The 24,394-nt window shown below is 35.1% G+C and overlaps 1 protein-coding gene across 4 annotated transcripts in view; it reads right to left on the bottom strand.

The window, feature by feature from the left end:
* The window catches only part of LOC587533 (FH1/FH2 domain-containing protein 3), a 138,707-nt gene extending 114,313 nt beyond the window's left edge, over positions 1–24,394 (bottom strand). For 2 of the 4 annotated variants that reach the window (XM_030975740.1, XM_030975741.1), the window contains exons 1-3: positions 24,059–24,394; positions 13,598–13,698; positions 12,182–12,240 (exon numbers count right to left, since the gene is read on the bottom strand). In XM_030975740.1, coding sequence (XP_030831600.1) covers positions 12,182–12,240; positions 13,598–13,698; positions 24,059–24,223 — 325 coding nt within the window. In that variant the 5' untranslated portion in view covers positions 24,224–24,394. The remainder of the gene's footprint in view (positions 1–12,181; positions 12,241–13,597; positions 13,699–24,058) is intronic. The other 2 variants (XM_030975742.1, XM_030975743.1) reach the window with 2 other exon arrangements.

The raw sequence follows: 24,394 nt of genomic DNA, 5'->3' as shown, positions 1-24,394 counted from the left end.
TTAGACCCTCAAAATGCGTGACACTTTGTAGCTCTGAAAATCCCAGAGCTGCCCATACAAAGCATGTGTCATACAGTCTTCAAGGTAGGTATATTCAGTATTTGTAGTGAAAGACCATCTACATTATGTTCTTCATAACATTTGGGATTTACCATAAATAAAAGTTCATCATATTTTAGAAGTTGTCAACATGCCTGCACTTGTGACAAATTGTGAGTTGTGACATTGTGTAAATCGCATGGACCTGCTGGCCATTAATATGCCACATATATGTACATATGTAACTATCAAGTTATCTGTTATAAACATGTTTGTTATATATTCAAGTACAAATCAATGTAATATATTCTTGACCAATGACCATGATCTGACATTCCTCTTGTGTCAAATACAAAGTGCTTTTATTGTTGACAAAAGGATTCTAAAGTGAGTATTGAGTAATATTGATTATCTCCTTTGCATTCCAGAGACTCCAAGTACACAGCATTCAACTACACAAACCTTGTTGTATACAAACAAGTACATGTGTAAAAACAGTAATCATCCTGAGTCAAGAAATTGTGTCTACATGTATCTTTCACATAGTAAGAATTTCCACATAAATCCTTTTTTTTTTTTATTTTAGAAAGTATGAAAATGTAATTTACATAATGAAGGAGATGGAAACTGTTTTATCTTTCATAAGATAAGTCAGAAATAAGCTGTAATTTTTTTTCTTCCTTTCTTTTTTGACAAAAACATAAAATTATTTTAAATGCAAGTCAAGGCTGTGTAAATACCTAAAGTGTTCGAAAATTATATTCATTCATTCATTTGCATTCTGGAAATCTACACAGGAGTTATCTAAAACCATCTGATACTGAAAAAAATTAATTTAAAAGGTCGAGGGTAAAATAGCGTTTAACCTATACGTGTCAACAGTGTATCTTATTCTCTTTTGACTCTATTATCGCTAGAATAGTTCCACACAGAATACTGACTCTAGACCCTCAGCCCAATTCTATTTCTTGGGATTCTAAAGCTTTTGAGTTTCGTTTGAAGAGCTCTTCATCATGTGGACTAACAGTTTGCATTACGGGGAATCAATGAAGATTAACCATTGTAATACAACAATTTGTACACAGTCCTATACATTTACAGCTCATCCGTATCAATAGGTCTGTTTTCATCAGCTCAAGTTTGCCAAATAAGCCGCTATTTTCAGACTCAGGTATATTCCAAAGCTCTAAATCGCGTCTCCACCAGACCGATATGCTCATCACAAACTAGCTGATGAAGAAGACACAAATTAACTGGCTAATTTATGATCGGTATAGTTAAAATAGCGGGTTATTTGGCAAACTCAGCTAATGAAAACAGGCCTAATGGGGTGTATGCAGGGCCCTGGATCTAATGCGAGCAATGGCTCACGATCTTTTAGACTCGTTCTCAAGAATTTGATCAATAAGAAGAGGATAATGGACAGACAATGGTTTGCTCTCCGCTTGATTGCTAATAACATGTCATCATGAAATACAAAAGACCTGCAGTGCACTCTTTGACAACATTGCGATGTGATAGGGCTTGATCTTTTCACTCACCCTTAGATAGAAGAACTAAGAAAAGTAAAGTGTAGATAATAATGTGCATGAATGTTTACTTCCTCTTTTCATTGTATCGGTATTCTCATTCAAAAGCAGGCAAAATACCGGCACTGATTATTTCACACAAACTACACTGTATGTAAATCATAAAACTGTCATGGTTTGTAAACAAGAGCCAATTTGTCCTGAACAAACAGTGTAACACCTATACCATACTAATCCATTGGAAGGAATTACTTCATAAAATCATGGGCATGTTACAAAACGTGACATCATCTCAGATTTAATGAGGATTGAAGGACAATGATTTCTGATCAAGATGCTAATCCTTATAGAGAACATTATCCCCCCCCCCCCCTCAGCATTGACTTAATTCAGATGGATGTGAGAGGGCAAGAGGATTAACAAGGGTATTATCTTCACCATTATTTATCACTCTCAAGGACAACATATTTATTAAGGTTTAGCACCTATCACTTTAGATTTAAAAGTAGGATTTCATGATGATTAAGCGAGGTAATAAGATCCAAACTGTGTTATGAATACATTGATGACCTTTGAATGGTGATCACAAAAAAAGGTGCTTCCAAATAAACTAATGTTGTCCTTGCTTAATTGAGCAATCAAGTCTTCCACTTAACATGTAGCCAATTCAGCCAGTATAGCGATAACAAAATGTCAAGGGCCTGTATACTTTTAATGCCCATAAAACAGTCATAAATGTACACATGCCATTTGTATTCTACAAATAAATTATAAAGGCTCTTTATCTTGAATCTTGAATCTTGTAAAGAGGTCCTTTTGAATACCAGTATAAAGGCTATTGTGTGGTGCCCCAGTGATACATGAAGCACAAATTGGTCTAGCTAGTGGCCGATCGACTCTCACTGTACATGTACATGTATACCCAAGTTTGCTCCTGAATCAAATCTTTCAGATGTTAATAAGGGTGTTCCCCAGATACAAATTGTGATGTACATGTATCTGTAAATCCAGTAACACATCACAGGCCCATATGATATTGTTTTCTTTTGAAAAATTAACTATCGACTTCTAAAACATTCAATATTTTAGAAAAGATATAATCAATGTCATTCAATTTCACAATTGTTGCCGTTATCTCATTCTGCTTTATAAATCAACATCATCGTCACCATCATCATAATCTTAGCCCTGCCCCATTGTCATCATCAACTTTATTTTCATTATCATCATTATCGTCATCATCACAATGATCATGAACTTCATCAGGACTAGACTCTTCAGGAGAAGAAATTCTTTGATCCAGGAATATTTTGTAGGTTAACAGTCCTTTAACTATACTGTTGATGCTGAAGGTAATGATGCATAATTTTAGTTACTGTTTATGATTAGCTAAGCATTAAAAAAGGTGACCTTACAACTTATGGTATATAAAGCACCCTTTGTAATCTCTGGAGTTCATTTCAAACAATCGAGTGCGGCATGTACTTTATTCTTAGGATAAGACCATTGTTGAAATGGTTGGGGTGCTATGTTCAAGTTGTTATGAGAAAGGTATTTACTCACTCTCATCATACACTACAAAGCTTTTGTTATTCAGTCCCATCCAATGACAATGGATGACTGGCCTTGAATCCTGTTTGGGAATCTTGTTTGGGATCAAATTAGACGCTCACAAAAGGTTCACTGATAAAAGCATTTGAGCCGATTCAATGGAGCACTGCACTCTCTGTTCATACAGGATGTTCGTAGTAAAACATTTTTAAGCTGAAAGTTATAAACAACGATCCAGTATTAACAACGAGGGTTCACAAGAGCACAAAACAACAAGTTTTCTAAGTTTTAATGTACAGAAGATGGTCAAGCATTTTGTTTTAATTACAAGCTGAAGCAACCTCAAAGTTAACCCATAGACTATGGGAACCGAGTGGTCCCTGAATAAGCCTATGGGAACGAGAGAATTTAGTAGGCAATGGGATAATTGCGTCCACACTCAAGGGAGGACCCCCCCCCCCCCCCATCACTCTTAGCCATTGCGCTATTACTTCAAGTTGTAACTTTTGTAACCATGCATGAGTGCATCCATGCAGTATCTACAAGATAACTTCAAAATTTACAACCGCGGCCAAAACATAATTTAACTCACTGCCGTGTGAACCTAACTGAAGATATAGGAATTAGAGAGAACTTCACTCATCCAGAAATTATGAAATATTCTGCTCGGAGAACTTTAGACAGGGGAAGTCAAACTCACAAGCATGACATGAGGTTTGGTAATTAATTGGAGATTCGGCTTAATGAGGGGGTAACAGACTAACTGACATTTGAGTGATAAATGTACCTTGAATGATGATTGACATGAAAAATAGAGAGACATATTACAGGTGAATCTGTCATTTGTGTTTCTATTACACATCCTTGAAGTTGAAGCTAATGATCAACATTGTTTCCAAAAGCAAAAAAAGTGAGTGATAAAATTACAGGTAGTTATCAATTTGTTATAACAGGGCTCCTTTTATTGGAAGAGGGTCCAGATTTAATTGTTACATGTAGAGTCCTTATGCATGAGCCCTAGATGTAAACAAATCTTGAAGTTTGAGGGTCTGAATCTAGATTTTGGGTGCCCATATATAGTGTTAAGCCCTGGAATATATTTCTATATTTTAGTTATGTTACCCATAAAATTACGCATTTTAGATGAAGTATTACTTAAATTGGGTATAGGGCAATTTGTGTAATGTAAAAAATATGAAAATTATGAAAATCTCTGTTGTTGTGATAGCACTTTTTACATTTTCCCTACAGTGTATGTATTTGAAGCAATCTTTACTTACATTACAAAAAAAACTGGGAAAGTAACAAAGTGAAGATTGGTATTAAATGGGGTGGGGGCATGGGGGGGGGGTCAGTGAATATGAGGAATTAGGATATTCATATGAACAACAGGAATGTATTAAAGGAGACATTGTCATTTCAGACATGAGGGGGCGGGGGATGGGGGCAAGAGGGGGTTGACAGGAAGAGTCAAGGATGAGAAGAAACAATGACTAGTGAACATGAGTAGATTCAAACACACCCATCTAATTGAATATTACCTTAAAATACTTACCTAGAAATACAGACTATGCCAGCTAGAGATCAATCTGTGCTTGTTAACTCATTATCACATGGAGGCCGGATCAAGCAATTATACTAATGAAACTTCTATAATAAGATTGTACACATGTCAGCTGTACAGTTGTACATCCCATATCTACAGTATGACTACAGTATTTCTTGTGTACATGTACATAAGAAATTAAGGACTACATATATTAATTAGTCTAATTACCTACATGTATTCTAGGATTTTAAGCAGACATACATTTACAAGCCTGTATGCCTTTTATTATTTATGTGCATGTATACACCCACATACATGTAAGTACTATTGACATCTAGTGTATATTGTGCATTTTAACTATTCTGGTGTACACATGTACATGTAATTATCACACCTAAATGCACAATACTTGTACATCTCAATTGTTGTGAAGATACAATCAAACAGAAACCAAGCAAATAACACAACTAGAATCAAGTAAATCATAATGCTAAATATTCAATCTCCTAACAAACATAATACAGCCTTTCATAAGCAAGCAATGCATTGATCATGACCTTGTGCAAAAAGCAAAGCAAACAAGCTAGCATGCCAAAGTAACTTCTTCCAAAACAAGTTCACCCAAAAGGAGAATGTATTGAATATTGACTGTCACATCTCTATACACATACCACAACATATTCTCAAAGGGACTGCGATCGGAGGGTTAAAGGGAAGTTTCGTTTGAAATCATGCATTCTGGCAGGATCCGGCATCTAAAAATACACTTTTCTTCAGCAAGAATGTGTCTGATAGACCGATACCTTTAGCCTGCTTGTATTGTGAAATTGAAAAGATTTACTGGTCTATTGAATAGAAATCTGTTTCGATATTGATAACATTTTCTAAAATTTAACTGATTGCAGTATTATTGTATCTTTATTATATCTATCTCTATGAACAAACATTGCTTTGAAGTCCATTTTAATTGCTTGATAAAGATCTCTTTGCAAGATTGCATGTACTGTAGGTGAATTGTAAGAAGGCTTAATGGAGTTTTATTAAACACAAAATGTTCATTTGCTTGAATAACACAAACAGGTTCATGGCTAAATAAATAAATAAAATCTTCATATTTTACTTTATTTCTACAATCAAACTTATCACCAATATTTGTCCTCCTCCTCCTTCTTCATCTTATAGATCTTTATCATGGTCAAGGTTCTTTGTAAGTTTATGATCAACCTCAAGCAAAGCACTACCAATTAAAAAGATCAGTTATCAAGATAAACTTGTCCCTTTAACTTTAACCCTTGCTACCCACAGTAGTGCTGCTAAGTGTAATGTCAAAAATAGATTATCTGAAGATACAACAGAGATTTAGATACATGAAGGTCTGACTCACTAGATGAACTGACTTTTTCACGGAAGCCCAACGCCTTAGAAACTCGTAATGGATATTTATAAAAACCAAAGTAAAACTTTGGGCATCCTTTCTGGTTCTTCATATTCAAGTCGTTCGTAAAGTCATGCGTAACTTTACGAACAGCTTTATGAAACACCCCCCCCCCCCCCTGATATCATACTCCTTCCAATATTCCAATTACAGATTTCAAATGGAATTTTTGAATTATTTCATACATTTAGGTAGATTACATTCTTCCTTGAAACTTTTTAAAAACTCCACATTTCATTGAGACCGGATCTCCTTGAAATCCCTGACTACAAGTATTATTGATGAAGGTCTATGGTTTTTATTTCCATATACTTTACTGTCTACAAATATCTACTTTACCTAGATAACTGTTCCATATTATTATATGTTTAGCATCTCTTTGTGGTATACTGTGCAACGACCTAAAATAGTTGGATATATCTCATGAATGAGAGAGATCAGAGTAAACTTTGTCTACAAATATCTCCTTTACAGTGTACCTTGATGCAGTGTAACTATTCTGTATGATTATATGTCTAGCATCTCTTTGTGGTATACTGTATGCTTAAATTCTCTCAAAAACCTACAATAATTGGATATATCTCTTATGAATCAGAGTGATCTCTAATCCTCTACTAATCTGTCTGGTGCAAATAACACAAATAACAATAACATTTTCTAAAATTTAACTGATTGCAGTATTATTGTATCTTTATTATATCTATCTCTATGAACAAACATTGCTTTGAAGTCCATTTTAATTGCTTGATAAAGATCTCTTTGCAAGGTCGCATGTACTGTAGGTGAATTGTAAGAAGGCTTAATGGAGTTTTATTAAACACAAATGTTCATTCACTCGAATAACATAAACATGTACATGCCTAAAAAAAGAAAAAAAAATTTCCTTCATGTTTTACTTTATTTCTACAATCAAATTTATCACCAATTTTTGTCCTCCTTTTTCTTCTTCTTCCTATCTTTATCATGGTCAAGGTTCTTTGTAAGTTTATGATCAACCTCAAGCAAAGCACTACCAATTAAAAAGATCAGTTATCAAGATAAACCTGTCACCCCTTGCTACCCATGGTAGGCTGCTTGCTTCAAACTATGAACCGGTAGTGACAAGACTAGCAGCCTTTTCACACACAGCTAAAATTCTATAAACATGACTAGTATAAACGTGTTTCGAACGTGTTTAAACTAATCACGAGCCTTTCACACACAGAAATTTCGGTGCGATCGTTAATTGTTTCGTGATTAACTACTGCTCGTAAAATGCGCAGTAGTGCCATTGCGCATTGAAGGTCATGTCATGTCAATCAAAGCGCACGCTCCATCCAGTTTAAACACGTTTAAACAAGAATTTCCTTTCACACACAAAATGTCAAGCTCTCTAGATACGAACTTCGTATCTGCAGCCTGCTTTTAGGGGCGTATGGATCGCGACTTCGTATCTATCCCAACATCGTATAAACGATGTTCACACTGGGAAATTTTGTCTATAAACATGTTTAATATTTTACGATGATTCTAATCATCACTAGATACGATGAATTTTAGCTGTGTGTGAAAAGGCTGTAGATTATCTGAAGATTAAAACAGAAATATAAAGGTCTGACTCACTAGATAAACTGACTTTTTCACGGAAGCCCAACGCCTTAGAAACTTGTAATGGATATTTATATCTGTGAAATTAATCTATATGTAGACCACTGCTTTAAAAAACATTCATAAAGAACACTTGGATATATACTTACATTGGAAGAGACTTCAAATTTGTTGTCATTTCATAAAATTGATTACAGAATGCAGAAGACTTCATTTTGAGTAGCAACCATACCTAGAGTAGGCCTATACAACTATACATGTGAGCTTTAGTATTTATTGCACCTTACTTTCTAGATAGGTCAGCATAGAGTGGGATATTATCTGATATCATATACTCCTTCCAATATTCCAATTACAGATTTCAAATGGAATTATTGAATTATTTCATACATTCAGGTAGATTACATTCTTCCTTGAAACTTTTTTAAAACTCCACATTTCATTGAGACCGGATCTCCTTAAAATCCCTGACTACAAGTATTATTGATGAAGGTCTATGGTTTTTATTTCCATATACTTTACTGTCTACAAATATCTACTTTACCTAGATAACTGTTCCATATTATTATATGTTTAGCATCTCTTTGTGGTATACTGTGCAACGACCTAAAATAGTTGGATATATCTCATGAATGAGAGAGATCAGAGTAAACTTTGTCTACAAATATCTCCTTTACCTTGACAACTATTCTGTATTATCATAATGTCTAGCATATCTTTGTGGTATCGGTATATACTCTATAGGCTTATTCTCTCAAAGACCTAAAAAAAGGTGGATATATCTCATGAATCATAGAGATCAGAATAAACTTTGTCTACAAATATCTCCTTTACAGTGTACCTTGATGCAGTGTAACTATTCTGTATTATTATATGTCTAGCATCTCTTTGTGGTATACTGTAGCTTAAATCCTCTCAAAAACCTACAATAATTGGATATATCTCTTATGAATCAGAGTGATCTCTAATCTTCTACTAATCTGTCTGGTGCAAATCTTAATCCTTTGACCTCAAGGGTAAAGGAAACCACTCAAGTTTTTGTTCATTAAATATGTATCTGTGTCAATGAAAGGGGCTTGTTCACACTCTCTACTCATTCGAGTGTTGTTTATCTCGGTCAAGTGTTGTTTATTATGTTTTAATGAAAGGGTCTGTTTACACTCTGCTATTGTTAATTACATATGTACATGTATCTGTGTCAACGAATGGACTTGTTCACATTAACATGGATCAGACAATGGTAGGATTGTTCTTGCTCTAATGTCATTCATTATACATGTACACATTCTAAATTCATAACAAATGTATCTACATGTATGTCAAAGATAAGATAATACACACATTACACATGTATCTGGGTCGGTGGAAGGGTTTGTTCATACTCTCCTTTTGTTCATTACATTCAAATCTGAGAAGGCTTGATCACAAACTGTTCTTGTTAAAATGTTAGATGTCATTTATCTCCTCCCTTGTTCATGGAGTAAAATGTCTTTATTCAAGGGCTCACTGGTTAGAGCGCCCGCCTCATGAACGGGAGGTCGTGGGTTCGAACCCCGGCCGAGTTGTACCAAAGACTTATAACAATGGGACCTTCTGCCTTCTAGCTAGGCGCTCAGCATATTAGATTGGAGAAGGGTAATAATAACATATTATGTTATGCAGGGCCCGCTGGTATAGACAGTTTCATAACTAAAGTGGCTACCTTGGGTAAATAAAACATTATTATTTATTATTTAACCCACTAGCAGACAATGTGAACACAACTAAATCCATACCGAACCTTTCATCATAACCCAGCTACCTGTTGTCTCTATGAACGGCGATGAGACCGGTGTAATAATGAGGACAGGTGAAAGGAAATCCTGGTCTGACTCCTTACCTGTTTGCTTTCACAATAAACCAGAAGTCAATTATAAAGCAACGTTTTACAAGGTCCGGTCTTGATTGATTTTTAATTCTACACATTCTACACATGGCTACTGTAGGTCAAGTTTATACGCTGAATTTATATGTTTCGTTGGGAATGCACTTTTTATTGCAAGCTTGTTTGTTTTGTTGTTAATTGGTCTATAGGAACAGACCAGCAAAACAGGCTTTAAGAGGTCAGTTTATAACTGTAATATGATTTAAGCTAAACTATTGATTTTACGCAATCCAGTACGTCTTGAACCATGTTGAATATCAATTATAATTCAGGTCATAATCCCTTGTAAATAATCTTGTACTGAGAAGTAAATTACCTTTTATATTTTAAGAGTGCAATGAAATTTTAAATTTTAAATTAAACAAACTTGTACCATGTAGAGCATACAAGTCTGAAAATTGCTCAGGTAATAAAATTAGATTTTGTTGATGTTGATTTGAAATGCGTGTCCTTAAAATGTTGTGAAAAACCAAAATCAGATAATTTCACGTTCATGCACTACCCTTTAGTACCGATATTCACATACCTGTACTCTAGACATTGCATGCTAAAGACAACAGTTGTTTCCCATTTTTAGCACAAGAAACAATCACCCTTCTTCTTGTATCAGTTTAGTCAGTAATATAAGAAATCATTCCTGTTCACCTAAAACTTTCAGGTTGTTACTCAATGAAAGGAAATTTATGTACCCAACATTAAATAGACACTTGGTAGCTTTAAGGAATCATTAATGTTTATTTAAAACATCAAAGTTGCTACTTAACCACTAGTTAGAAAGGAAATAGACCGGATGCTACCTAACTACATATACTACTTACCGGTAGAAAGGAAATGGCTGTCAAGCAAGACATGATACGAAACTGATACGTTAAACGGATTTCAAGAACCATTCACGTTTACTTAAAGGGAAATCCTACCCTAAGAGCAAATTACTTTAAAGGTATATGTCCCTTTTGCAGCCAACCTCAAATTCTGTAGAACTTTGCAGGAATTATGAATATGTCATGTATGTCCTATTCTGTGAAATTTAAACGTTAGCAGTGTCCTCATATTCAAATTATGCAACGAGACCTGTTTACTTGCTAGACTTCACTGTCAGACACTATTGAGTGACTGACTGGCTCTTTACTTCTTTGGTAATAACATACATGTACATGAAAAGAGTTGTAAAGGGTACATGAGCATTTGTCTACATCAATAACCCACTTCTTGTGATGGCCAAGATTAAACTGATTGAATCTTTGCAAAGCATAAAACGTATGACCATTCGGTACAATTGTCTGAAAATCAAGACTATTACTTTTGGGCTCTATAGCCCTAAAGTCGATTTGGCAACTAATAGTCGTTATTTTCACACTTGAAGACATTTTCAAGCCCCAGCTTTTTTAGGGAAGTTCTAAATTAGTATTATCTTTTAAATGCAGTTGGAATTTAACTTTTTCATTTTTTTGGCCTGCAAATGGGACATAGTACCTTTAAAAGAGTGCAGACAAATCAGAGAAGCAGGCTAGTTTGAAAGAAATCGCACAAAAATAAGAAAGTTATGAATTTTCAGAAGTAATAACTATAAAACATATGGGCACTTCAAATTGGCTGAATCGGTAATTTCACTTTAACAGAGTGCCGTACAACTTTCACATTTATTCCAACACACCAAACAACTAAAATATCATTTTTTCAAAATCTATAAGGAGTGTCTTTTCTTTTTAGAGAATCACAATCACAATCCAGTATACCTAATTGCCAAGTTGAGATTTTTATAGCTTCAGTTATCTCATATTTCAAACACTCTTAACTTTCTTATCATTGATCCGATTTATTTCAAACTTTCGCCATTCTGTTTCTCTTAGTTTTCTGCTTTCATACAAAAGAACTTATTACAAGGGTTGGATTGTCCTTTAAAACAACCAGGAACTTGCTTCTTAACCACTAGGAAACGCTGCCTCACCGGTCCACTTACAGACATAAAACAAACACTACGTCCTTTGAATGCTCTTCTCGTATGATTGATAAAACCTAGTCGGCATACGTATGAACATCAAATACAAAACCTAACAACTGGTCGACAAAAGCACAGCTGGAAATAATTAGTTCAAATGTTACCAAACCATTCACATACTTGGAGAAGGTCAGTATATGTCTTTTTAAAAAAAAAATTATATGGACTGTCTGCACCTGCACCTCTATAGCCATTTACAAAGTTCCTGTAGATGCTCCAACTTCTGCTTTGGCAACAATTGCTCCAGCCTTTATTCCCTCAAAAGGATAGGGCTGGGTTTAAGGATTGCAATTGGCTTTTAGGTTTAATAGTTTTAGGGTTATGGTTAGGGTAAAGGTAAGGGTCGGTATGGTGTTTGGGTCCAGGGTTGAATTTAAGAATTTTGTAAGTGAAGGAAATCACCACAGTGCAATTGCTTAATGAGCAATTGCAGTACCACTCTACCTGTAGTAACACCCATTGTCGAGAACAGGAATACAGCTGTTCTACAAACTCACTTGACATGATAGAAAGTAGAAAGAATGTTCACTATAAACATAATCTACACTGTGACTGTACTTGATCTTACCTTGAATGCCTCGAACACGGACCGTGAGCTGAGTTCGCAAGATAACAGAATTGCTTTTCCTGTTTAAAAAAATAAAGGCAAAATATGTTTATATCAGAAATATAACATGTACAATGTACAGTACAGACATGTATAACTGCAAAAAAAAAATATTCTTTTTAAATACCGTACTGTAGATGTCAAATTAAATATTTTCTGTGTAACGAATACATGTACACTACTGATCAAAAGTTTTGCCGACCTGGGGTTTTCATCATTCAGCAGTTTCAACCACATGAGTTACCGAAGGCACACTGCTACTAATGAAAAGGAAACTCCCCACCCACCGTGGTTCTAGACATAAAGAACATAATTCCTAATTCTTACAATCATGCTCAAATCAACTGCATATCGTATATCTTTCTACAAAAGTTCAACATTGTCCCCAGTCATTCCAGAGTTCACAGACAGGAAGCATTATATTTCACAAGGGGGACTCCCTTCTCTCCAACATACTGGTGTGTTAAAGGTCATACCCGTTATAAAGTTTTGGTGAGCCACCGAAAAAAATTTGTCAAAATTTTTTTGATTTTACACTGTAGATGATAAATACATGAAGGAAGATACTAACAATGCTATAAGCTTAGGTGAAGTTGTTTTTCCTCCTCAAGTACAATATTAGACAAATGAGAATTAGAAAATAATTAGATGTATACCATCCAGGGATTTAAATTCTGACAATGGCAGCCTGCGTTTAGCCATTATTTAGAGTTTCTTGCAGATATGTACATTAAATGTACAATCCACCGGATATCATGGATAGAATACCACATGAGCTCGTACATATAACTTTAGAAACATTGAGAACAACATCAGACTATATTTAACAAAATGCTTATTTCCTATTTCCTTTTTTGCAACCAAAGCCTTACATGAGCTTTAACCAGTAAGACACTGGATCAAAACCACAGTAATATTACAAACAGCTGGGTACAGGTTCATGTACATAGAAAGGTCAGAAGTCTGATCACATTCTTGATTTTCCTCAAGTCCCAACTGAGTTCAAAGGTTTCTTCAAGACTCCAATGTTGTACGCACTCAACATCTAGAGTATTGTCCCCGTTTGACTGGAGTTTCCAAACATTCCAAAGTACTTTGTCCATTGCGAACACATCTTTTCTTCCATACCGATATTTACATATTTTTTCCGGGGAGGGGGATCTGATCCACTGGCACATAAGATCCTTATTTATCAAGCTGTGCCACTTAACCTATCTCTAATGGCTATCCATTTTGAAACTGCAAGAATACAATAAATAAATACTTGTAATGTAGAATACACAATAAACAAATATTCAATATTGATGGATCAGACGTCTGTTTGATGCCAAATTGAGTTTATTTGACAATACCACCAAAAGAATAAATTTTACTTACTTGCGCTCGAAGCCCTCAAAGTCATCCCTCTGGTCGTCAATGGACTGTTCAAGATCCAAGTATGTTCCATTATGAGAGAGTTGAAGACCACAATCCTCTAACTGTAAGAATGCAACAATAAAAATAGGGCAATGTTAAATAATTCAATAAGAAAAGATGAACATATGAATGAATACATTTCGTCTCTCGACCAAAATGATCTATCAAAATTTGGTACAGTAATTTTACCATTTAAACCCACTCCATACTGGCACCAGGTGGTCTCTGTGTAAAGCCTATGGGAATTAGATAACTCAGTAGTCAGCGGATTAATAATATTTGATATTTTTATAGTGCACAAATCCACCACCCAAGGTGCTCAAGATACTCCAATATTACCCCCCCCCCCCCCCCCCCCCCCCCCCCCCCCCCTCCGGCTCTACTAGGCTTCCATCCTTCCAGTACCCATTCAACACTTACATGTGGGTGGATTGTGGCAAATGTAATTGTACCTGTACCTTACTTTCTTGGGTTCTCACAGTTGTAAATGCACTAAGGAATGTAATAAATAATAATAATAAAATTGGTGCTTGTAAAGCGCTTACCATCAAAGTCTCTAAGCCCTAATGTAAATGTTTTGTTGTTGTTTTATTTCTTTAATTTGCAATCAATAGTTTTATGGCAGTTGCAATGTATCGTACACGTATTGTATAATATGACATGCAGTTTACAATTGCTTAATTCTTTGAGGAATTCTTTTTAGTCATCATACATGTATCTCAAAATAGATGCTTAATTGTTACTACCTTTACCTGCCCAAAACCACAACCTTCAAACTATCATAACAAGTCCCCGTGCAAATATAGATCATGCCCCGATGCACTCTGATACCGGTATTGTGTTATAATCAGGATCCTCTCCGTTGCTCGACTCACAAATAATCTCATAAACCTCTTTCTTCTTAATCCCAAGGTACATGTAGGCCTACATCTTCATTTACAAGAAGTAGGATACTTTTTCTTTTTTTGTGAGACAGTTAGAGACACCCCAAACAAAAGCCCCTCAGTGTATAAATCCTCATCAAGTGTCTCACTTTTTGATTGATACAAAATCACTTTGTTTACATGCCAGATCTTGTAAAGGGTAAAAAGAGAAATATCTAACCACAGAAACGTGTTTAAACCCCTTTTGTTCAGTTTGGAGGACGTTTTAACTTAAAAGCATGGTTGGTTAAGTTTGTAAAAGGGTGACACATTAACACGTTCTGTTGAGTGAGCTGTCATTGTAGTAGTAGTAGTAGTAGTCTGATTGATGTGTGGTCCACATACCACAGTACATGTACATGTATTAAATGTACATGTTGTCTTTCATCAGTATTACATGTATCAAGACATACATACATGTACATGTAGTTTAAGCAGTGCCCATTTATTATCCTTATCTTACTTCTAATTGCATGGAGCGACCATCTTTTCAACAAAATTGTTACTTTTAAGAAGACAATACAGAGGGTACTGTAGTTGCCCAGATTTGCAAGGCTACAGGGCTATTTACTAGTGTGTGTGTGGGGGGGGGGGGTGGAGGGGGATAATTAATTGCCCTGAGCACCTGTGTACATGGAAAGCTGCTATTTAGCCTTATTTGAATTAAATCATGTAAATGTACCAGGATTTTTTTTTCTTTTGAGAGATCTCAGTCCACAATTTCATTTTTTGTTTTTTAATTGTCAAACAATAAAATAAAGTATTAATCATGAAACTATTTGTTTTTAACAGGACTTCAAATTCCAAAACAAGAGTAGTATCTGGTAGCTTTCAAAACAATATTTGGTAAGTTACATTTACCAAATATCGATATTAAATATCTGTTTTTAAATATCGATATGTATCATCTTTTTGGAAATTACATACTTTGTAAACATAATTCCCACACAGCAGCAAGACCTTTTATCAAACTGTCCACTTTCTGTCGCTCCCTGAGAACTTAAAGGTATTACAAAGTTTTGGGAAATTTTGAAAATTGGATGGATAGTGAATCTTTACAATTTTGATATATTTGGATGCCCCTGTGGATGTATTATAAGCACTTAAAAAAATAACCCCTAAAACACTTCGGTTTTCGAGAAAAATTGAATATCAAAATTTACCGGTGCTCCCGGTAAATTTTGATAAATTTAAAATGGCGCCTACGGCCGTACAATGGTTGCTGCGACAATGGAAATCTCAGAATATGTAGTTGTGACATATAATTTCCAAACAGGAATAGCTAATCGGTCGATTTTAGTCAAGAAACATTATTTCATAGCTAAATTGATATCTTGACCTTGAGAGGGAGCTATACAACATAAAGAGTTTATTATTTATAATTTCATAACTTTAGACTCGATTTCAACATGGAAAACGATCAATGTATATCGTAGGAAAGCATATGCTTCCAATATGTTAATTTGAACCAAATCCATGACCCCATACCAAAACTTTGTAATACCTTTAAATTACGACATACTGTAGTATGACAAACATCTGCATGGACTCCGTTACAGTGAGTGTATAAGGTTGTTTTATTAATGACTTCCCAGGTTTTCCTTTTAGAATGTACCCTCAGACCTTCACTATAGGATGACACATTCACATTTACTGCTGAGTTCCTCAGTGTGGTTTTCAATTTAGAACAATTAAGAAAGACGCTCGATCTTCTGACAATGCAATCTCTATAAGGCTTCATAGAGTCAGGCAAAGTTGTTTTATAAATGGGAGTATTTGTTCTTTTCTTTCCCTGTAGTTTTTTCAGTGCATCACTGCATTTCTAATAAAAAACACTGAGCAAACTAAATATATTTAAATGGTAAAGGCTATGATAATTAATTAGTTAATGATTTAATTATCCACATGTGCATGTAAAACAAATATTTAAAAAATAGAATTATTTTCTTGTGATTTCCTTTTACTGGCTTTTCATGCCAACTCAAACTCCTTGAACTGATTCTTTTGTATGTACATGTATGTATATACATGTACATGTACATACAACAGGGCCCTGTCGTCTAAAGAGTTGATAGTAGGGATTTTTAGATTCTGCACAACGAGAACGTGGACTGCCCTTTTAAGGCAATGTGACGTCCTTTTAAGGCACTGGTAGTGACGTCCTTTTAAGGCACTGGTAGTGACGTCACATTGCCTTAAAAGGGCAGTCCATGTTCTCGTCGTGCAGAATCTAAAAGTCCCTATTAATTAATTGCAACTTATTTGCGATTGATATCAATCGCAACTATGTACATAAGAGATAGGAGACTGCAAACTTGCGATTAAAAAGAGGACTTGCGACTGATTTGGATCTTTGTAAGGCGGGGCCCAGGTGTACATTTAAGACACATAGCCCCTATAAAATTAATTAGCAAATAATTTAATGACATAATATTGAATAACATTAGGACATTAAGAAGTTGTGTTACCGTTGAGAGTCAGAACAGATCAAACAGGCATGTACAGAAGGTCTGTAGAGCTCTGTATCATGACTATGCAGACTACGATAGACCAACGTTACTGAGTGTTTTTGACCCCATATAAAGGAAGTTTGAAAATCCATTGGATTACCAATGTGAGCAGCTGTATCCTCGCTTTGGTCTAAAACTTCCTGAATTCTTCTTTCTTTTTCATTGTTCCTAAGTAAATAACTAAATACTCCAAGAATTTGAGAGATCTTAGACAGTGATAAAAATGAAGATAAGACAAAACAATGCTTCTATGAAGAATAATATCTGTCTGTAAGTTTCTTTATCTTTGATAGCCATCAACATTAAATCTTGTTTTGTCTGTGATATCAGCAACATTCTATAATAACATTTCAAGAAATCACCAACATAATAACAAACAAAAAAGTCAAAGAAATTAATGTTTTGTGATTACATGTGTAATAATGCTAATAAAGCACAATAACTGTTGGAAATGGCTTTGAAATTTAGTTTGTTCTATCAACATTAATTAGATATGTAGTTGTACATGTATTTCCTGCCATTTAATATTCTGAATGAAGTTAACACATAACATAAACAGGCACATACGTGTACATGCACTTGTATGTGTGTACAGTACATGTACACGCATGAGCCTGATTTTAAACAGACGACATGTGCAGTGTACATTTAATGCAAATATATACCGGTACAGACCGAGTGTTGTTGCCAATAGTGTGCATTTATTTACTAAATATGTTGTTCACTAATATCATGCTCTACATACAGATTAAAAAGAAATACATTAAAAATACCGCCCACCTCTATTCACTGTTTTATTGCCTGCAATTATTGAATGTTTCCCACATTTTTCACTTCTAAAATTGGCAATTATTCATAGTCACACTTCAGTATTAAATGCTCCGTGACAAAGAAACTTAAAGTAAAAATCAGAGGCATTTACACTGCAAGTTAAAAAAAACATGTTTTTTCTCAAATTCCGTTGCGAAGCTACCACCAATACCCCCCCCCCCCCCCACACACACACACACCAAAACAAAACAAAAAAACCACCTCTGGATTGTGAGTTTTTGAAACGCAGGCTGAAACTCCACAGATTTTGCAGAGTATGCATGTTCTCAAAACATTGGTGAATTATTCCGTTTTTTGCTCATGACTCTCCTCGCTTCTGTGTTACCGCATACAGAGCACCAACAGGAGGCGCATGCGCACAACTCACCCAAAATACAGAATTAACAAATACCGACAGTTTTTTCAAGGGGTTTTCCAGTAGTTTACATGATACATGTATGTACATGTACAGTGTAGTTCAAAAATATGATCTCCCCCGCAATACTTTTCTTCCATTTTTGCATCAGTACTACAACCACTCATTATCATTTTACTGGTACTAACCAGTGGAAAACAAATTCCCTGATATGGGTAATAAATTAATTAAATTCAAATCAGTCTTTAATACTGCAATGTGAATGGTCCTATTGATTGAGACTCAAAATAAATCAAGTTTCATAACAACATGGTGGGCGCATGCAAATGCAGTAACGTGGATACCAGTACTAGTAACGACCAGGGGTGTCACATTCACCTAGGCCTGAAAAAAAGAAAGAACGAGGAAGTAACAGGATGCAAAGCACACAAAATTGCGCCAAATTGGACAAGAATAAATAGCCGTAACCAAATATTTTCACAATGACTAGCCAGTTGGGCTGGCCGGTCGGCCCTCTTCACAATCAAACAAAAGAAACCAAGGAATCAGGCCAAATTCTACTTGCCATGGCTAAATTCATTAACTCAACATCATGAATATGTGTGGTTTTAGATGGAGACTGACTGGGAAATGCAGTCATACAAGAGCCATAATATTATGCAAAGTTGCAAACACATTATTTGTACAGGTTCATTATGTACATTTGTGAAGTCAACTGACAACTGTTTTTCCTTTTTTTTTAATTGTAGGGCTTACATGTATATCCATTACATGTATGTGTATATATTATAAATCAAATGTTGGAGAGGCACAGCTTGGCAAGTGCAACGTGTTCTCATTGCATTACATTATATCAATATGACCTTACAACATTACAAGTACACGTGGAGGTCTTCTTTATCTTAGATAATAATCTCTTGATTATTTGTGTAGTAGAACATTCTGATGTACATTATATTTGTAACTTTGTATGATCATAACCTGTGACTGTACCGATACTTTACCTACATGTACGACATGAACATTCCATATAAACTAGTCAAGTGTACGCCTACTTGTACATTGTGTGTTTGAGCGAGGCAGAAGGGCGTTAAAGGTAAAGAACAGTATTGGAAACACCCCAATTTAAAAAAATGAAATGGAAGCTCTCATTACCAATCATGTGAAAGAATATGTTTTGACTAATACATGATGATAAAAAATTTGCCGGGAAACCGCCTAATTCATATATTTGGTAAATTTGTTTCTCTCATGGTCTGTGAGAGATATAGGGTAGTCCCATATACATCTTTCTGTGTATAGTACTTGTAACTTTACGAAGAATGGGCCAAATTTCTTATCATTTTGATGATTCCAGAACCTTGCAGATGCTAGATAATAATAATAATAATTACAGTGCTTATATAGCGCCTAACACTTACTTTGTCAGAAGTCTCTAAGCGCTCTACAATAATGCAGCATAATTACCCTGGCTTTAGCAGTGCAGCTAGATGCCAGATGATCAACCTTTTCTGATCGATTCCACAACGTTTCTTTTACAATGCAATCGCATGACCAGAACTGATCTTTACCTTTAACACCCTTCTGGTTCTAAACAGATGACACAAAAATTTAAAACCATATACGTACATTTATGCCATGAACGTTACAAGTGTCGTCTTAGAACATTGCAGTGCTGTATACAGCATGTGAAACAATGCTACGTGTAGGCTTACAATGTGCAGTCATTTAATTAATAAATGTATCAGAAAGAAGAAAAATAACCAGTTTCATATCCTTACATGTAAATTTAATTAAAATTGAAGTCAGTTTTCAAATCAACAACAAATCAACACCTGCAGATACTTGTTTATCATGATAAAATGAAAGAAATATGAAGTCGTTCAACCAGTTACTCATTATTTGAATGCAGTTGAATACAGATGATAGAGAACTTGATACACAGAAGGTGGCAAGTTAATCCATTAAACAAACAAGGCATGAATGGATGTTTATATCACACATCAAGTCATTCATGCGGCATGCCCATCTAAGGCATTTCCTGACAGTTCTATCTTCAATCATAATGTGCAAACAAAATAAATGTACCGGTAGATGAAGTATCGTGAGAATCCCAGCATATTTTTCAGATAAATTGTGTTTTTAAAAGGAGAGACTTACAATGTACTGGATATGTATGTACATGTATACTCTCTATCCTATAACTTTAAACCATGTAAAAAGTATTATATTATTGAATATTGAATCTTATATCTGACTTCTTGTGAAAATCACTGTTTTGTTGGAAATGAAAAAAAAAAACTGAAACTGAAACTGAAATATATCCTAATCAAAACAAAACCTTTTTTTTACCAGTACCAAATTGGTAAAATTGTGTTCTTTCATTTTGAGCAGTCCTACCATGGCTACAGTACATGTACAAATTAATTTAATTTTTCTATTCATCTTTTTTTGTTTTTCAATCGTATTGCTGTCATAACACAGTTTAAGTACTGTAATTACCGGTTTTGTATATCTTGCTCGTGGAAAATAAGTCAACTTAGAACTTCCTGTGAAGGATCATGCCACCAAACTAGTTGAAGTAAATAAATTTAAGGAAATTATTGTGGGGTGAAAATATTCTTCAGCAATTGACATTAATTTGCACTTGGTATTTTGATAGTCCTCTTTTATCTTGTTGACATTACAATAATAAATGATACATATTTTGATAATAAATTATCAATCATCAAAGTTATAATTTGCAGGCATATATATACACATCAATATTTACCAAGCTATCAATTTGTCAAATACAAATTTATGAATTTCTTGTTGACATCATGCATATTGAAGATTTGAATTACCATATGAACTGCAAATCAAATTTGAATGGAATTTATTAATTTAAACAATATCCCCAACTTCCTCTGGAATTTTTTGTTACAGACTTGGCTTGACTTTGTTTTCTTGAAGAGTTGACCTGCATGTATTTGACTAAACAGCAGGAGTTCCTAGCCATAGGCTCATATATTACCGGTAGCAGCTCCATCTGATTTGGGGTGCAGGGGGATCTAGCCCCCCCCCCCCCCTCCTCAATCACAGTTAAATGAATGATTGGGCCTAAAGCCTACATACAAGAGTATTATTTATCAGAATGTTAAGATTTCAAAAAAACTTATGTTAAACTGTACCTCACATCAAACATGTTCTAATTTATAAAGAATGGAATGCACGCATAAAACATGAATATGACAAAATCCTTAGGATCTTGGGCGCATACATGTATATGTTTTTTTTTATGTGTGTGAGTTTGATACTGATAGTGAATGTTTTTTTTGTTTAATATGAGCTCAAGCGAGAACAAATTGCATTACTAGAAATGAGGGTAACATGTGTTACATGGGTTACACTTCAAAGTCGTAAAATAGTGAAAGTTTGAGATTCCAGTTTCAATCACATCTTTAAATTAAACCCAATTTATCTAGAACCTCAAACTAAAGAGCATAAAATAGTTCACATCCCTTCCTGAATAAGTCCCCTTACTACCTCACATCTTTAGCGCTACTACACCCTTGCCTTGGGAGACATGTCAGCATGGTTTGTGTACAGAGGAGAGAATATAGCAGGTCTTTAAATAGAATTCATCTGATTCATTTTCAGCCATTGATATCCGATACAATGCACTCTAATTCCTGCGGATTAGTATTTTTACCCCCTTAGACTTTCAAGGGAAACGGATGACCATTTCTCTGAATGCACAGTGAGTTTAAAGTGAGTTTAAAGTAGGTTAAAGGTATTCCACCTCGGGTTCAACTATTTTTTCCTTTAATAGAACTGTCAAGTTCTCTCAGACTACAACTGATTTAAAATAAATACAGATCTACATATTTATGCATGCTATTCGCTATTATAAAACTTAAAGTGTCAAAGGAAATAACTAGTTCACTTTAGAGTTTAGACTCGAACCAGAAGGGTGTTATCACATATAATTTTACATAGTGTTTTATAAATATATAGACATGTAAAGTAAACCATGGACCAATATCAAATGGTAAACCAATGTCAATGGTGGGCTTTCACAAATGATTACCCTCACAAATATGAGGGCAGTCAAGTTACAGTACCGGTATAAACGTACGCGCCAGGTTTTGAGCTACACTGGAGCCTACAATACATGTATTGTATGTTTACTGGTAATCGTAACGAGCAGATTCAAGTAGCGATCGTACCATGTCAAAGGTATTTCTTTAATACATTGTGGCAATCTGGTATGCGACAATTCATAATTCCAAATCTGCTGGTATTTTCTGCAAACAACCAATTGTTTTTTCACATTATATGAGTGGATATTATTGTCGGTGTTTCCTGAATTATTGATTTGCTATTTTAGAATGCAGTTGTGAGGTGACCTTTGACCCATGTACAGTAATCAGTAACAACTGCTCAAGGATTTTGGAATGCGAAATGGATTGCAACAGGCAATCTTTTAACTGTCAGTGTCAACTTAATATTGTGTACAATTTTCATCATTTTAATATTTGTATACATGAATACATCTTCTTCTGCTTCTAATTCTTCTTCTCCTGGTAGTCCTGTGTTCCAATCCTGAAGATTATTACATGCAAAATGGTGTGTGCATTGTGCTTGTGCTAAACTGGTGCAGTTGTATCGTGAAGGGTGCAAATACACCTAAACATTGAATGTACATATCAAGGCTGACAACCATTGCTCAAATGATTTGTTTTTTATTTGACAATTTTTTTTTTAGATAGATTCCATCAACATCAACACCACAAGCATCACATATTTTCCTGATAATACACTACCACACCATTCACGATAAAAATGCATATTGCATATCAAAAGTGTCCTCGCATACAAGGTATTTGTCAGCAAGTATATTAAAAGTTAGATCTTTTTAATGACCTTCAAACTTCAAAGTAGTTTTGGTAATCTTTCAGACCAAGGCACTATTTGATCACAGTATCAGATAACAAGAGGCCATTCATTGAAGTTATTCACTACTCGCTGTCGATTGAATGTCAGGAGTAACTTTTTTAGCAAATGGGTCATCCAGTCTTGGAACAGTTTACCAGTGTCTCTAGTAACTGCTACCAGCATTAACTTTAACTCATTTAAATACAGCTTGGATTCTTTTTGGTCAGACAAACACTTTGTTATAGCATAGTCCGACATCCACGCATGCACTGATTTTTAGACCTTTACTAATGTACCAAGTGATCTGACCGGGAGACCTTCAGGATATCCTACACTCACGTATAGATGATGATGATAATGAGGGGAAAGGGATATCGATATTCAGTAAATTAAAAATTAAAAAACATCCATTTACAATGAAAGGCAAGAAAGATGGTTGGATACTGTTGATATCAAACACCAAAAGGAAGAAGAAGAAAAAGAAAAAGAAGATTATAATGTCCTTAATGGACCTGATATAAAAAATAAATAAACTGATCAGCTGCAGTTGTACACAGACCATGAAGAGCTACATGTAGGTTACACGATAACGGTCATATAAGCATCATTAACAAAATCAAAGTGAGATCTACAAACATATTAAATACAAATTCTACAGGTGATAGCGTACAGAACTACAACTGTAAATACAGTATGACTTCTTGATTCAAAAGTCATACTTGGAGTGGTAGTGTTATGTAGCTACCGAAACGACAAAAGCAACTCAGCCAGAACTTCAGGGGCCATGCACCCATCGGCAGGTGGTAGTAACACCATCCGATTACCCCTACTAATTTCGTAATCACAGCTCCTTGTACCGATGAATGTACGAACGACATCTTACCTTATGTGGAGGTTGAAGGACCCTGTAAAGTGTCGGTAATTGATCCTCAAGAGTTAGATATTCATTAAAATGAAAATGTGGGGCTCGAGTAGGTTCCGCAAAGATAGTAGTCGCAAATGGATCCGTATCATTCATATACTGTACTCTGCAAGTGTACGTCGCCATGTTGCCGATTCGTACACATGCAATGCAATGACACTTGTTGGATCAATACACTAGACTCTTGGCGATTGATCCAGCGGTGAAACGGTTCGGGAGTTCGGTGGCTTCGCAATGCACGCCACACGGGAGACCTTCCAACGACAACAGACTGTGGGGGAGTGCTTTTGTAAACAA

The sequence above is a fragment of the Strongylocentrotus purpuratus genome, unplaced genomic scaffold (assembly GCF_000002235.5).
Source record: "Strongylocentrotus purpuratus isolate Spur 01 unplaced genomic scaffold, Spur_5.0 spur5_scaffold_8, whole genome shotgun sequence".
Classification (NCBI taxonomy): domain Eukaryota; kingdom Metazoa; phylum Echinodermata; class Echinoidea; order Camarodonta; family Strongylocentrotidae; genus Strongylocentrotus; species Strongylocentrotus purpuratus.
Note: the sequence above shows the minus strand (reverse complement) of the source record. Positions and strands in the feature narration are given on the sequence as shown.